The sequence below is a fragment of the Marmota marmota genome, unplaced genomic scaffold (assembly GCF_001458135.2).
Source record: "Marmota marmota marmota unplaced genomic scaffold, marMar, whole genome shotgun sequence".
Lineage (NCBI taxonomy): Eukaryota > Metazoa > Chordata > Mammalia > Rodentia > Sciuridae > Marmota > Marmota marmota.
In genome coordinates, this window is record NW_026000075.1 from 9,931,616 (window position 1) to 9,949,173 (window position 17,558).

General features: G+C 35.6%; 2 protein-coding genes and 1 pseudogene across 5 annotated transcripts in view; 2 read left to right on the plus strand and 1 right to left on the minus strand.

Annotated features, from left to right (window-relative positions):
* Ect2 (epithelial cell transforming 2) overlaps positions 1–17,558 on the minus strand; it is a 79,059-nt gene that overhangs the window by 45,699 nt on the left and 15,802 nt on the right. For all 4 annotated transcript variants that reach the window (XM_048814282.1, XM_015494257.2, XM_048814281.1 and 1 more), the window contains one exon: positions 10,612–10,748. In XM_048814282.1, the coding sequence (XP_048670239.1) occupies positions 10,612–10,748 (137 nt within the window). The remainder of the gene's footprint in view (positions 1–10,611; positions 10,749–17,558) is intronic.
* On the plus strand, positions 14,837–15,443 carry LOC125620059 (tropomyosin alpha-3 chain-like). Its single transcript, XM_048814283.1, has one exon. The coding sequence runs from the start codon at positions 15,077–15,079 to the stop codon at positions 15,341–15,343; it is 267 nt and encodes an 88-aa protein (XP_048670240.1). The 5' UTR covers positions 14,837–15,076; the 3' UTR covers positions 15,344–15,443.
* On the plus strand, positions 16,002–17,402 carry LOC107149476 (annotated as a pseudogene).

Here is a 17,558-nt window from a genome sequence, read left to right on the forward strand (position 1 = left end):
TATTTTTATGAAAATAGATAAAGATGTCAAGTAAAGAATAGATGTTCAAGATCATTACTCATTATGGAAATGAAAACTAATGTCACAATGAGATAACACCACATACCTAATAAAATGCTAAAATAAAAAAAAATACTGACACTGGCCAGGTATACTGTCGCACTCCTATAATCCCATCTACTTAGCTGAGAGGCTGAGGCGGAAGGATTACAAACTGAAGGCCAGTCTTGGCAACACAGCAAGACCCTGTCTCAAAATTTTAAAAAGCTGTTGATATAGCTCAATGGTAAAGTGTCCCTGTGTTCAATCCCCAGCAAGAGGATTGGGAAGGGAGGTGGACAGACACAGAGACAGGAACTGATCCTTTCAAGCACTGGTAAGAATATGAGCATTAATATCATACATTGAATGCAAAACTATATAGCACCTCTGGAAAAACATTTGTCTGTTTCTTAAAATGTTAAACATTTCTTACCAAATGATCCAACAACCCCACTCCTGAGTATTTACCCAAGAGAAATGAAAACTCATGTTCATATAAAACCTATACATAAATATCGATAAAAGCTCTATTCATAATTGCCAAAAATGGAAATACCACAATATCGGCTGCAAATGAGTACAACTACTCTGGAAAACAGTATGCATTTTGCAAAAAACTAGGAATGGTACAACCACATGACCCAGCTATCCCACTTCTTGGTATTTATCCAGAAGATCTAATATCAGCCTACTATAGCAATACAGCCACTTTAATGTTTACAGCAGCACAATTCACAACACCCAAATTATGGAATCACCCAGATGCCTGTCAATAAATGAATAGATTAAGAAAATGTGGTATAGATATACAATGGAGTTCTACTCAGCCATAAAGAATGAAATAATTATATTTACCAGTAAATGGATAGAAATGGGGAAAAACAGGCTTAATGAAACAAACCATACTCAGAAAATGAAGAGTCAAATATTTTCTCTCATGTGCAGAAGCCAGAGCTAGAGCAAGACAAGGGAAAGAAGGCAGTTGGTAAAGGGATTGAACACCATAAAGACATAGGGAAGATCAGTGGAGTAAGTAGAAGAATGAGGAAGGAAGGGAAAGAAAAATGGAATGAATGCAACAAGATATATAAAGGTACTAAAGGGAATATCACCTTTATGTATATGTAGAAAAAAGAAAGCTTCCTACAGTACAGGGAGAATAAGGGGAGGGAAGGTTGGGAAAAGTGGAGTGTGGATATTGGGATTGAAATCAAATTCCTTAGGGCTGTGGATATAGCTCAGTTGGTAGAGTGCTTGCCTCACATGTACAAGGCCCTAAGTTCAAGCCCCAACACCATAAAAAAAAGTATTTGAAACCGAGTTCCTTGCATGTATGATTTTGTCAAAATGAAATTAACTCATATACTATGTAAATTATAGTGCTCTAATAAAATTAAAAAAAAAAAAAGCTAGGGCTGGGGTTGTAGATCAGTGATAGAGTGCTTGCTTAGAACATGTGAGGCACTGGGTTCAATCCTTGGCACCACATAAAAATAAATAAATAAATAAAGTCATTGTGTCTATCTACAATTAAATATATATAAAGAAGCCAACCTCATTAGGTTGTATGCCATATGATTCCACTTACATGACATTCTCAAAAAATATGAAAATTGCAATGATGAAAAAGAGACTGGCTGGGAGAGGGACAAAGGTGTGACTTATAAAGGAAAAGCATCAAGGAACTTTTGGAGAATGAAAAAATGTTCTACAGCCTAATTGTGGATACACAAATATTCATGTGTTAAAATTTATAGAACTGCATATCTCCCCAACAAAACTAAAATTTTAAAAGGTCAATTGTTCTTTCAAAGTAAGCAAAATAATAATAATGTATTATTGGGCTCTTAATATATAGAGAGGTAAAATGAATGACCATAATAACACAAAGAACAGAAGGGACTGACTAGAAGTAAAACACACACATGGGAAAAAAAGTAAACTGTAAATACCTGAAGATTAAGAGCTATTAATATTTTTTTTTAAAAAAAGAAAGGTATGAAGTCAGTAATCTATCAACTGAGGATATAAAAATCAGTAATTTAAGCTTCCACTAGAAAGTGAAAACCAAATTGAATCCAAAGAGAAGAAGTAAAAATTCGAGCAGAAATCAATAAAATTGAATATAAGAACTCAGTAAAGGAAAAAAAAAAAAAAAAAAAAATCAACAAAACCTGAAGGTGGTTCTTTGAAAAGATGAATAAAATCAGTAATTGTCTAGCCAGGGTAACTAAGAAAAAAAGAGGACACAAATTACTAATATTAAAAAGTCTATTTAGTTTCTTTGTCTATTGATTGACTGGGTTGTTGTTTTTGTTGTTGTTATTGTTTTAATATTATTTTTTGGTGTAGATGGACACAACACAATGCGTTTTATTTTTTTTTTATGTGGTGCTGAGGATCCAACCCTAGTCCCGCCCGTACTAGGCGAGCACTCTACCACTGAGCCACAATCCCAGCTCCTTGTTTTGTTTTTTGATGTTAAGTTTTTTTGAGTTATTTGTATATCCTGGATATAAATGCCCTATCTGAGGAGCAGTTGAGATTTTCTCCCATTCTGTAAGTTCTCTCTTCATGCTTTTGATTGTTTCCTTTGCTGTGAAGAAGCTTTTTAATGATTTCTGGTTTTACCTCCTACACATCAGGAGTCTTGTTAAGGAATTCAGTTTCTGAACCAACATTTGGAGTGCTGAGTCTACATTTTCTTTTAGCAGGAGCAGGGTTTCTGGTCTAATTCCTAAGTCTTTGATCTACTTTGAGTTCAGTAGTGTGCAAGATGAGAGATTGGGGTTAAATTTCATTCTACTATATATGGATTTCCAGTTTTTTTTTTCAGTGCCATTTGTTAAAAAGGATATCTTTTCTCCAATGTATGTTTCTGGCACCTTGCCAAATATGAGACAACTGTATTTATGTGGGTTTGTCTGTTTCTTCTATTCTATTCCATTGGCCTTCATGCCTGTTTTGGTGCTAATAACTATGCTGTTTTTGTTACTATAGCTCTGTAGTATAAACAAATAACCCAACCAATAAATGGGCAAAGAAACTAAACAGAAACTTCTCAAAAGAAGAAATATAGTCAACAAATATGCAAGAAAATGTTCAACATCTCTAGCAATTAGAGAAATGCAAATATAAACAAACACTGAAATTTCATCTCACTCCAGTCAAAACAGCAATTATCAAGAACACAAATAACAATAAAGTTGGTAAGGATGTGGCGAAAGGGATACACTCATACATTATGGTGGGATGACAAAGTGGTACAACCACTCTGGAAAGCAGTATGGATTCTTCAGAAAACTTGGAACGGAACCACCATTTGACCTAGTCATCCCACCCCCCAGTATATATCCAAAGGCGTTAAAATCAGCATACTACAGTTGACACAGCCACATCAATGTTTATAGCAAACAATTCACAATAACTAAGCTATGGAGCCAACTTAGGTGCCCTTCAAAAGATTATAGAAAATGTGGTATATATACACAATAGAGTATTACTTAGCCATAAAGAATGACTTTACAACACTTGCCAGTAAATAGATGGATCTACAGTCTGTCATGCTAAATGAAATAAACTAGTCACAAAAAGCCAAAAGTTGAATATTTCCTCTGATATGTAAAAGCTAATTCACAATTGGGGTGGGGGGATGGTAAAAAATGTTCAACATCTCCAGCAATTAGAGAAATGCAAATCAAAACTACTCTAAGATTTCATTTCACTCCAGTCAGAAAGGCAGCTATTAAGAATACAAACAATAATAAGTGTTGGTGAGGATGTGGGAGAAAACGTATACTCATACATTGCTGGTGGGACTGTAAATTGGAGTAACCAATCTGGAAAGCAGTATGGAGATTCCCTGGAAAACTGGGAATGGAATTACCATTTGACCCAGCTATCCCACTCCTCGGTTTATACCCAAAGGATGTAAAAACAGCATACCACAGTAAGGAAGCCACAATTCACAATAACTAAATTGTGGAACCAACCTAGATGTGGTATATATACACAATGGAATTTTACTCAGAATTAAAAGAAAAAAATCATTGCATTTGCAGGTAAATGGATGGAGTTGGAGAATATCATGCTAAGTGAAGTAGGCCAATTCCTAAAAACCAAAGGTTGAATGTTTTCTCTGATTTGTGGATGCTGCTCCATAATGGGGGTGGGGGGAAGCATGGGAGGAATGGGGAAATTTAGATAGGGCAAAGGGGAGGGAGGGGGCAAAAAAAAAAGGCTGGGTGGTTAAAAAAGAGTTGTGTGGAATAGAAAAAGGGGAATGAATGGAAGGGAAGAGGAATGAGAAAAGGAAAGACAATAGAAGGAACTTGACTTAACTTTCCTATATACATATGTGAAAACACCACAGTGAATCTCACCATCAAGTACATCCATAAGAAATTATTTTTTAAAAAAATAACTAGGATAAATGGCAGAAAGATCAGTAGAGTAGAGGAAAGGGAACAAGAAATGGAGCAGTGGAGGGGAATGGGAGGTATTAAGGACTAAATTAGAATAAGATGTATTCCATGTTTTTACCATTATGTTAAAATGCATTCTGTTATATATCACTAAAAAGAACCAATTAAAAAAAGAAAAATACAAAAAAAAAAAAGAAATAAAAACTGTGACATCACTACAGATGCCAATGACATGAAAGGTACAGTTCCTGACTTACGATTTTAACTTTATGATGGTGTGAAAGTGACATGCATTTAGTAGAAACCATGTTCATATTCTGAATTTTAAATTTTGATCTTTTCCTAGGCTAGCAGTATACACTATAATATATTGTGTTGCTAAGCTATGATGTCCCATAGGTTAGGGGATTTCAATGAATTTTTGATGTAACCATATTTTGAACATAGGGTTCACCCTACAGACAGACACAAATAGAAGGTGTATGGGGGGGACGTATGATTTGTAAAGAGTAGACTAGCAGAATTTTAGGAGTTCTTAAAAAATAGTAATAATTTTGTTACTATTTTTGTTACTATTTGTGTGTTAGGGTAGAACCAAGGGCCTCTGTGTGCTAGGCATGTATGTACTCTACATATTCAGCCCCCGTAAAACAGTAATAATTCTTTGTTTTTCTCATTCATATTTTGTTTTATCATACAATTCTTAACTTAAAACAAACCTATAAATTCCAAATACACACCCACACCCACATACACATAATCAAGCTTTCCATTTCTACTAGTAGGGTGAACCCTACCTGCAAAAATCAACTAAAAATGTTTAATTAAGAAAACCAGGTCTGGAGATGTGGCTCAATCAGTAGCGTGCTCGCCTGAAATGCATGCGGCCCGGGTTCGATCCTCAGCACCACATACAAACAAAGATGTTATGTCCACCGAAAACTAAAAAATAAATATTAAAAAATTCTCTCTCTCTCTCTCAAAAAGAAAAGAAAAACCAGATACATCAGTAAGCTCATAAGAAACTGGGGTGACTTTAAAAGTTAAAATCAGAGTGAAAACAAAAAGTTTAGTACTAAAGCCAACTTTTGCCCTCAAGGACACTTGCCTAATCTAATGAAAATTTAAGTTCCACCTATAGAAGCTGCAGCAGGCACAGAGACTAACACAAAGCCTACTTTCCAACCTACCACCAAATTCCAGTAAAAATGAAAATGTGCATAGCATATGGCTCAGCAATTCCAGACTTTTTATCCAGAATGTTTTCTAGGAGACATGTTTACATATGAATATCCACAGTAGCACTGCTAATAATGATAAAAAAAAAAAAAAAAACAGAAAACAAGAAACCTAAAACTTACAATAACCCATATGTCTATTACAACAGAATAGTTAAAAAAATAGGTATAATCACAAAGGAAAAGAATTAATTGTTTTGGGTAATAATGTGTATGCCTACAATCCTAGCAATTTAGGAGGCTGAGGCAGAAGGATCACCAAATTCAAGGCCAGCCTTAGCAACTTAAAGAGACTCTAAAATACTTAGAGAGACCCTATCTCAAAATGAAAAATATAAAATAAAAAAGGACTAGAGATGGAGTTCAGTGGTAAAGAACCCCTGAATTTAATCCCCAGTACTGAAAAATAAAAAGAATTACAGCTACATGCATTGACAAAGATAGATTTCAAGAATACTTCTATTTGTAAAAAAAAAAAAAAAGTAATTTGCTTTAAAGGTATAAAAATGATTATAAAACTTGTATTCTTACACATATGTGATATGTGTACCAGGGATCTATAAGTACAAAATTTCAGATAATGATTATTTCTGATCAGAGGGAAAGGAATGGGAAAAAAACACAATAAAGGTCTCAAAAATACCTGTAATCAATTTTTAAGTATTACTCTTTCTAGTCATCAGTTCATTCAAAGTCCTAACCAAAATACATCACTTTTCATTAAAAATCTCCTGGTAGTCTTAGGATATAAACTATCCTAAAATAGCTCTACTATATTTGCTTTAATCCCCCATATGAAATTAGGTAGATAGTCAGGTGTAGTGGTACATATCTATAATCCTAGTGACTTGCATGGCTGAGACAGGAGGATCAAAATTTTGAGGCCAGCCTCAGCAACTTAGTGAGACCCTGTCTCAAAATAAAAAATAAAAAGGATTTGGGAATGTAGTTTTGTGTTTTGAGTACCCCTGGGTTCAACAGCCAGTATCAAAAAATTAAAATAAAGTAGCTAAAAACTATTGATTCTACCTTTCTAATATTTCTGAAATATATCCTCTTCATTTTTACTGATTCAACCCTAAGAAGTTCAGCACCTCAAAATCTCTGATGAACTAGTAAGATAATCTCCAAACTTGTCTCTGTCGCCACAATCTACCCTCTTCAACATCTCCAAAGTCAACATCTTCAAAGTAAACCAAGTTATCTTTCTGAAATGTATAAGTCAGATGTAATTATTATTCCCCCTTCACATTATAAATTTTCCTACAGCTTGTGGATAAATACACTGTTCAAAGGCCTTCAAGTCTGACACAGACCATCTTATCTCAACTTTCTCTATATCCATGCGCTACTCTACCTTGAATGATATACTTCTTCCATCACTTGGACTGTTTGCCCAATCTCAAACAGACTTCCCACCCATATTGTTTGCATGTACCAATCATAACTATACTTTAAAATTTTACTTCAATCGTTACTTTCTTTATGTTGCTTTTCTGATGTAAAAGTCACAGAATTCTAGACTAACACCTTCCCTAAGCTAGAAGAGTAGTAAAACTCTCAGTTTACAAATTTAACAGCATAACTAAACCTCCCTTGCAATGTTTATTATCTCACAATGTTCATAACTTTCCACATGGTAACAATTAGATTCTTTCTCCTCTTTCACTAGAACTTCCTTTAAAACAGAAATCCTCTTTAATACTTGGCTCAATAGTTTATATTAGGAGTCACCAAAGGATTATATAGAATAAATAAACTTTCTGGATATTCATTTAGTTTGAATAGCTATGCTGAAACTAATTTATGCCAAATACAATTCAAAATAAGAAAACACTAGGCCTAAAACAAAGCTTAGAGAGAATACTATCATGAATTTAGGTTTGCATAAAACATTTGATGAGGGGCTGGAGTTGTGGCTCAGTGGTAACGTACTCATCTTGCACGTATGAGGCACTGGGTTCAATCCTCAGCACCACATAAAAAATAAATAAATAAAATAAAGGTACTGTGTCCATCTACAACTAAAATATATATTTTTTAAAAATTGATGAGTTTATACTAAGCAAAGTAGTATGAAAACTTGTCTCCAGTCTAATGATTTTATGGGTTTTTTAAAAAGGAGTTTTCATGAATTTATTTAACTGATATGAAAATCAGAATTCTGAAATTTCGGTGCCTTTTACCATGGCGTGAAAAGATTTACATTTCTAGGTAATAATGGCTACCAAAGTACATGAATAGTATACGGTAAAGGAATTTTCTGATACTCAACCACATTGTTTCACTATAAATACTTACACTATATACTATAAATACAAGAAGTTCATCTATGATGATTTCCCTTGAGAAAGAGCAAAGCTGATTTAAAAATAAGTTTAAAACAGGAAAAGGCCTCATAAAACATTAACTACTGCTAATAAAAAAAAAGTTGTGAACACAAATCTCTATGACCATCAAGAAAGAAGTCTTTTCATTTCTTATTCATGCATTTTACCAATGGTATAAGCAATTAAAGGCCATTAGATTGGACTTGAAGGAATCGGGGTTTTTCCCCTCATTTTTTTAATGAGTTGTACATAATAATGGAATCTGTTGTTACATATTCACAGATGCCTACAATAACATAATATACTTTGGGGCTAGAGTTGCAGCTTAGTGGTAGAATGCTTGCCTGGCATGTGTGAGGCCCTGGGTTCATTTTAAAAAATAAATAAATAATATAATTTGGCCAATACTATTCCCCAGTATTTCCCCTTTCCATTTTTTCCTCCTTCCCTCTGATCCCTTTCCTCTATTTTACTGATCTCCCTTTTATTTCATGAGATCCTCCTCACCTTTTTTTTCCTTTTTAAAAAAAAAAATAGCTTCCACATGAGAGAAAACATATGAACTACTGAGTTTGACTTATTTCATTAACATGATGTTCTCAAATTCCAAACATTTTCCTGTGAATGACATAATCTCATTTTTCTTTATGGATGAATTGTGTGTATATATACACCACATTTTCTTTATACATCCATCTGCTGACAAATACCTAAGCCGGTTCTAGTTTGGCTATTGTGAATTGTGCTGCTATAAGTATCATAGTTATGCATGTATGCTGAGTTTAATGCCTTAGGATAAATATTGAGGGGTGGTATAGTTGGGTCCATTCCTAATCTCTTGAGGAAACTCCATACTGATTTCCATAGTGGTTGTACTAATTTATAATCCCACCAACAGTGTACAAGTTTTCCTTAAGGAGTCATTTTAAGAATTCAAACAAATTCTGTTTAAAACTAAACTCACATCAAAAACTCCCTATTATTGTCTACTCAAAGATAAGTCTGGTGGCCTCAACTTTATTTTCTTGACAGTATGTAAAATTATCTCCTTCACTACCTAAAACAAATGTATTCCTTTTCTTTCTTTTTTTTCTTTTTTTTTTTTTTTTTGGTACCAGTGATAGAACTCAGGGGTACTTAACCACTGAACCACATCCCCAGCCCTTTTCATTTTTTATTTTGAGACAGGGTCACACTAAGTTGCTTAGGATTTACTAAGTTGCTGAGACTGATATTGAATTTTCGATCCTACTGCTCCATACTCCCAAGTCACTGGGATTACAGGCATATGCCACCATGCCCCACTATTTTTCCTTTTCTTTACAGGTGCCTAAATAATGTTCTATTATTGTATCTTTCAGAGCACTGAATGTCAATTTACTCCTTAATATCTTCTTCAATCTTACCCTATAAAGATTCAATAAAATTGTTTTTCTTTAGAAATAACTTCATAGTACATTTCAATATTGGTAAGCAGGGCTGAGGATATAGCTCAGTGGTAGAGCTCTTATCTACCATGTGCAAGGGCCTGAGTTCAGTTCCCAGTGCCAGGAAAAAAAAATGTATACACACACACACACCCACACATATATACATACATACATATGTGTGGGTGTGTGTGTATATATTCTTTATATAAGAATAACCACTGCATATTTCATGGGTCACATGAAATGATTACTAAAAAATTACTGATATCAATATTGTTATGCTTCATTACTACTGCTTAGACAATCTTTTTCTCATGTATACTGTATTAAATACAGCAATGATTTATTACACACTTTCAAAAAAATTTTGTACCATTTCCAAATATAAATGCAGTACTTTGACAATGTCAAAGTTGTCAGAATCACAATGGAGTCCCTTGTGTCAATTCTAACCAAAGGAAACTAAATAAATCCAGGAAGTTATGAAGGAAGGGTCCTTAGACATAATTGCATGATAGTAAAAACACAAAAGACTTCCGAAAACAAAAATTTCCAAGAAGTCACCACAATCTTATACAAAAAGTACTTTCACAAAGGACATCTGACCAGCAATTGTTTGTTCAACCTTGAACTGACATTACTCTCATTAACCATCAGGAACAAGCATTATTATTTCAAAATATTGCATGTAATCCTTTACATTTTTGTCTTTAAAAACTTTCCCTTGCTTCAACCTCTCTGAATACTATGACCTGCATATTCCCAACAAAATGCTGTTATTCCCAAATAAATATCATTATTCTTTGGAGAATCTCTCTTGGTTGCTTTAGTTGACAACCCAAATCTACATAGTTCTGAATCAAACATTGTCCTAAGACCACCAACTAAGACTCAGGGTCTTTCTCTCCTTAAAGTGATTACTAAAAATGGTGCTATTTCTGGATGAGTAATGCCATTCCCTAATAGCAGTTTTCATCACACATTTTCATTTTTAATATCTGTGTTCAAATTATATGCATACATACTTTTTATAAGAAACAATATTTTTAACAAAAACAAAACACAAAAATATCCAAATAAGAACATAGTTTTCTAGATTATGTATTAGGAACACTGGCAATCATTTTACAACCAAACCCATACTTACTTGAATAATTGTTGCCAAAATATTTACATAATTACTTTCAGTCTGATAGAGCTCTTTCGCAACTTGCCACCTGGCTGACTGCTTTGAAGGAATGGGAGTGGAATTTTTAGAAGATATATTACAAGACTTCGGTGTTTCTGAAAGGTACGAAAGAAAGATTTAATGGAAGCCAACTCTAAGTACCAAACATTTTACAGATTTAACAAAATGGGGGGGAGCTGCTTAATATACCACCACCATTTATATTTTCATTAAAGTAAAATTTCATTATAAGGCCAGAAAAATATAATGGTCAAAAATATAACTCATTCCAATTTGACACACATTCTACTAATAAATGGTACATATGCCCCCAAAAATGTAAAGGTCATTAAATACAAAGAACAACAAGAGGGGCTGGGGATGTGGCTCAAGCGGTAGCGCGCTCGCCTGGCATGCGTGCGGCCCGGGTTCGATCCTCAGCACCACATACAAACAAAGATGTTGTGTCCGCCGAAAACTAAAAAATAAATATTAAAATTATTTCTCTCTCTCTCTCTCTCCCTCCCTCTCTCACTCTATCTTTAAAAAAAAAAAGAACAACAAGAACCTGTTCTAGAGGAGGATAAAGACAACCAACTATAATACTGCATTAGACCTTAGACCAACAAAATGAACTTTTAGGTTTTGCTTTGCTTAAAAGGACAGTTATTAGTGGGTCAGGATGTGGGGGCTATCTAGATGTGAAATCTGTCACTCCAGTGATTACAAGTGTTGATTTGGCTGATCTGGCTGGCTACTGGGTGTTCCTTTCCTCCCTCACTGCTCCACAGGCATCTTTCAGGAAGCTGCATACTCAATCAAAAAGGACAACCTTCCCCACTAGAGGAGGAGTGATCTTCAGTCAAAGGTATACAATTATCTGTGCTCTCCTGCTAGAACCTCCACACAAAGCTCTAAAGATATTAGTGGGAAAACGAGAGAAATTTGAGTCTATAGTTCATGGCATCAATGCCAATTTCCTCATTATATAAGTATAATGTGGTTATTTAAGAAATAACCTCAATTTTGGGAAACAAACATATAGAGTTAAAAGCACATCATATCTAAAACTTACTCTCAAACAGTGCAGATATTAAAAAAGTGTGTGTGTGCAGGCACGTGTGCACATTTGTATGTATGTAGAAACATTTTTAATAAATGAAGGTTAAAGCAACGTGGCAAAAAAAAAATCCATTTGAAAATTCTATTTAGAAGGAATAGGAATCTTTGTAAAGCTAAAATAATAAAATAAAATGGGGGCTGGAGTGGTGGCTTAGTGGTGGAGCACTTGCCTAGCATGTGTGAGACACAGGAATCGATCCTCAGCACCACACAAAAATAAGCAAATAAAATAAAGGCATTCTGTCCACGTACAACTACAAAAAAAATTTTTAATAAATAAATAAATAAAAATAAAATATAAAGTAACATATAAAAATGCTATGGTTAAAAAAGGAGCCATGCCAGGCACAGTAGCATAGGCCTGTAATTCCTGCTACTAGGGAAACTGAAGGTAGGAGGATCACAAGTTTCATGTCACTCCCAGTGACTTAGTAAAAATCTGTCTCAAAATAAAAAACAAAAAGGACTAGGGATATAGCTCAGTGGTAGAGCTCCCCTGGGTTCAATCTCTAGTGAAAATATAAAATTAAACTAAATTAAAATAAAAATAAAATTGGCTAGGGAATGTACCTTAGTGGTAGAAGGTTTTCCTAGGATGCATGAGGCCCTAGGTTTAATTCCCAGTATGAGGAGAAAAAAAAAAAAAATATATATATATATATATAGTTATAATCATACAAAATTAATTGTGTAAAACTTCTTACATACATATGAAGGAAACACCCAACAAAAATAGAAAAAAAATTAATTAAAAATTCTTTGTGACGGCCAGATGTTGTGGCACATGCCTGTAATCCCTGTGATGCGACTCAGGAGGCTAAAAGCTGGGGATCACAGGTTCAAAGCCAGCCTAAACAACTTGGCAAGGCTATAAGCAACTTTGCCAGACCCTATCTCAAAATTTAAAAAACTAAATAAAACAGGCTGGGTATGTGGCTCAGTGGTTAAGAGTGCTCCCAGGATTCAATTCCCAATTTAAAAAAAAAAAAAAAAAGTTTTTTGTTAGATCAAAGTATCATAATATAAAACATCCAGTCCAATTCAGAGTAGAATAAAGATATAATTTGGATACTTTATAGGTATTTCATGAAAGGAAAAAAAAAATCATGGAAGGTTAAAACACATTTTCTCAATCAAAACGTTTCAAATACTTCACCGGGCATGGTAGCATACGCCTATAATCCCAGCAGCTCGGGAGTCTGAGGCAGGAGGATCAAGAGTTCAAAGTCAGCCTTAGCAACAGCAAGGCGCTAAGCAACTCAGTGAAATCTTGTCTCTAAATAAAATACAAATCAGGGCTGGGGACGTGGCCCAGTGCCAAGTGCCCCTGAATTCAATCCCTGGTACCCACCACCCCGATAAAAGAAAAGAAATGTTTAGAATACTTCAATATCATATAGAATATCTCCTAATGGCAAGTTTTTCAATTGGAAGAGGAATATATAACATAAAAGGAATATGTGACATGAAGTAAACAAGGTAATATATGCCCAGCATATCAATTTTATTCAATACCAAATATTTTTAAACATTTTTATATGAAAACAAATCATGTGTGCAATAGAGCTCTGAAAGCTTTTCAAAGATAATAGACCTCAAAGAAATTTTCCACTTTCCTTACATTACTTCAGGCTACACTGACCAAACCCATAAACGTCTGCCATTACAGGGGAGGGGAATGGAGACACACTGATCTAATTTAATTATATGGTGTATAGGCAGTGATCTACAAACTGAATAGAGGACCTAATAGATTAGTGTAGATGTCATGCTTGTTTTCTTTCCTTTTTTAAAAAAAATTGGTTCTTTTTAGTTATACATGATAGTAGAATGAATCCATTTTGACATAATTACAAAAGCATGGAATACATTTTTTTCTAATTCAGTCCTTAGTACCTCTCCTTCCCACCCCACCCCTACTTCCCACTGGCCCCTGTTCCCTTCCCACTACTGAACTTTCTGCCAATTACCCATAGTTATTTCTTTTTAAATTAATTTATTTAATGGTTCATTTTCTTTTCTTGTCTCCCAAACTATATATTTCAGTATTGTCAGTTATGATCAGCACCTACCACCTCATTCCCTGTCCATTATGGTCAGAGTTACATATCTAATCATGATCCTCCTTCCAAGCACCAGGTATAACTTTTCCAAATACCTATCAGACATTTCTACTTTGATATAACATGAATTTCGTTAAAATTGTACTATAGTCCTGAAAAATATAAACATCCTATTTGTGCCAAGCCAATGTTTCTTTCATTTAAATCAATATTTCACCTTCATCTTCCCTGTTCCCTTCTTATTACTCCTTTCTATCAGTATTTTCCCAGGGCTTCATACTTTTCAACCACCAACTACCCTGATTTAGTGTCCTATCTCATGACCCAATCCATCACAGTAGATTACTTCATGGTCTAGATATTTCCCAACTACCTTTCAACTTTCTTAGAATAATCTACTACAAATTGTCCAACTATTCTGCTCAAAAGACTTTTAAAATTTCAGTGATCCTGGGTTCAATATCTAATACCAAAAACAAAAACAAAAAAATCTGTAATAACATAAAGCCACTGACTTTTAAAGCATGGGAGTGGCTTTTAGAGTGTTGCTTATGGAAAGACAACATAAATGAAGCAATCATTTAGGAGACCAACACAAACATTTAGAAGACCTTTTTACAGAAAGACTATGAAAGATGATAGAAAAATCGAGGAATTCAAAGTAGTAAAGAGAATCAAATGTTCTAACTTGGCTATGTTAAGTTTATAATGCCTATCAGACTTGGACAAGAAGGTATCCAGTAGGGAACTAAATAGGGAAAAAGATATAGTTAGTAATTATCAACATATAAATATTATTTAAAATCATGGAATTAAATGAGATCATTTAGAAAGAATATAATAGAAAAACGATGACTCAGTAAGAACATAAAACATTTAGATTTAGAGTTGGAGAGAAATGTTAGGCAAAAGAGAATAAGAAATGAGTTGGGGCTGGGGATGTGGCTCAAGCGGTAGCGTGCTCCCCTGGTATTCGCGGGGCACTGGGTTCGATCCTCAGCACCATATAAAATAAAATAAACATGTTGTGTCCACCAAAAACTGAAAAATAAATATTAAAAAAAATTCTCTCTCTCTTTAAAAAAAAAAAAAAAGAAATGAGTGATATCACCAAAGCCAAGAGGAAAAAATATGTTCATAAAGGAATAGCCCATTCAATGATTGCTAAATGCTGTGAGTTACATAAAAACTATCTCCCCAAAAAAGAACAATTTGATATAGTATGGACTGCAGCTCATCTAGAATGAGCTGAAAGAACAATGAGAAACAGAGAAGCAGCTGCAGCGCCAAGAGGAGGCAGAAGGCAGATATCGAGAAGCCGCTGGGTGGGCACCACGGTCAGGATCACCACCATCGAGGCGGTGAAGCACAAGATCCAGGTTCTGCAGCAGCAAGCAGATGATGCCGAGGAGAGGGCTGAGCGCCTCCAGCAGGAAGTTGAGGGAGAAAGGCAGGCCGGGGAACAGGCTGAGGCTGAGGTAGCCTCCTTGAACCGTAGGAAGAAGAGCTGGACCCTGTTCAGGTGAAGTGGGCACCCCCTTTCTCCACAGAAAAGCCCTCTTCATCATGGCTGATTTTGGGACTGTCAGCAAAAGAGTCTCTGCAAGAGTCTCTGCAAAAGAGTCCAATGTAGATAAACTTCCTATTTTCATGTCACCCTGTTTACTTGGCCACTGGCCGAGAAGATACCAGCACTCCAGGTGCTGGACACCCCCTTACAAGTTTTCACAAACATATCAAGTATAGTACTTCGAAGAAATGTATAAACAAGGCCTCTGGCCTTGAGCTGGGCTTCACAGAGATGTCTATATTTTTTTAAGATAAGTTACAAATGGGCCCATGGTAACAGCTGGCAGGGGGAGGAAAGAAAGGGAAGATGAAGCTCTCCCCTTCTCAGGTGTTGTCCTTGAAGAGTTAACTTGCCCAGAACAGTGAAAGAAAAAGCTGCTTTTATGTGAACTTCTGCAGACTGTGAACTTCTGCAGACTGTGAACTTCTGAGCCCCGCCCCTTACACACTGGGTATAAAACTCTGAAACTCCCTGAACTCAGGGTTCAGGGGATTAATTGATTACAGCAAAAGTTGTACCCTCTGAACTTGGCTGCAGCCAAATAAAATTCTTTCCTGCTATCTTCAGTGCCTTGCCTCATTTGTCCCTATAACACAGGAGCGCCTAAGCAAAAGCTAAAGGAAGCAGAAAAAGCTGCTCATGAGAGAGAGGTATGAAGGTTATTGAAAACTGGGCCCTAAAAGATGAAGAAAAGATAGAACTCCAGAAAATCCAACTCAAAGAAGTGAAGCACAATGCAGAAGAAGCAGATAGAAAGTATGAAGAGGTGGCTCGTAAGTTAGTGATTATTGAAGGAGACTTGGAATGCACAAAGGAACAAGCTGAGCTGAGCTGAGCTGGCAGAGTCCCGTTGCTGAGAGATGGATGAGCAGATCAGACAGATGGACCAGAACCTGAAGTGTCTGAATGCTTCTGAAGAAAAGTACTCTCAAAAAGAAGACAAATATGAAGAAGAAATAAAGATTCTCACTGATAAACTAAAGGAGGCAGAGACCCGGCGCTGAGTTTGCCGAGACATAGGTAGCCAAACTGGAAAAGACAATTGATGATTTGGAAGATAAGCTGAAATGCACCAAAGAGGAGCACGTCTATACACAAAGGATACTGGACCAGACTCTGCTTGACCTGAATGAGATGTAAAGCTCCCCAGTCCTGCCCTGCTGCTGCTCCTCCCTCTGACCCTGACTCCACCTGAGGCCAGACAGCCCAAAGCTGACCTTGAAACTGAGGGCTGATCTTTAAGTGGAAGGCTGATTTTTCCTTTCAACACCCCCTCTACCCCAACCCCTTTGTCTTTTTCACCAAACTGTCTCTGCGTCTTCCCAGAGATTCAAGCTGGCTAGAGGCTTGTACCTTTGGGAACAGCATTTAAGGGAATGTGAGCACAACGCAAAGTGTCTTTAAAAGCATGTTGTGATGTACACATTTTGTAATTACTTTTTTCTTGTTGTTACATTAACCATTTGTAAAACATTCCAAATAATTTCATAGCTCTGAAGCAGCAATCTAATGCCCTTCTCACTTTTGGAAGGTAACTTTCCAGCCTAATCCCTATTGCCCTCTCCATAGAGGAGGAAAAGAGGAATGGGCCTGCCTTACTGAGAGCCAAACAGAGCCCAGGGAAAGACTCTATTATGGCAAACCTCATTGCTCTGTGCAAAGTACCAGCCAAACCAAAAAGGTGATTCCAAGAGGAATTAGCCAAAAAAACAAAAACCTTGCTATTCAGGTTTTGTTTTGGTTTTAGCTTTAAGGTATCTTTAGACAACTGTATTCTTATTTTTTACTTTTTTTCATCAGAAATGACCAAATTAACATGGTGAGACCTCTGAGACTTTTTGTTTTTCTGGTGCTGGGGACTGAACCCAGGGCCTCGTGCATGTTCGGCAAATGCTCTACCACTGAGCCATATTCTTAGCCCTGAGACTAAATTTTTCTCCCATCTCTACCCACTTCCCAAGTGTTCACAGAATGGATCACAGGCCCCTTAATCTTGTGGTGACCACTTATTTGCTCTCCTGCCTGCTGAAAGAAAGAAAGAAAGAAAGAAAGAAAGAAAGAAAGAAAGAAAGAAAGAAAGAAAGAAAGAAAAAAAGAAAGAAAGAAAGAAAGAAAGAAAGAAAGAAAGAAAGAAAGAAAGAAAGAAAGAAAGAAAGAAAGAAAGAAAATAA

What these genes read in the sequence shown, in the direction of transcription:
- LOC125620059 (XM_048814283.1), top strand. Translation starts at nt 15,077, where the DNA reads ATGAGAAACAGAGAAGCAGCTGCAGCGCCAAGAGGAGGCAGAAGGCAG.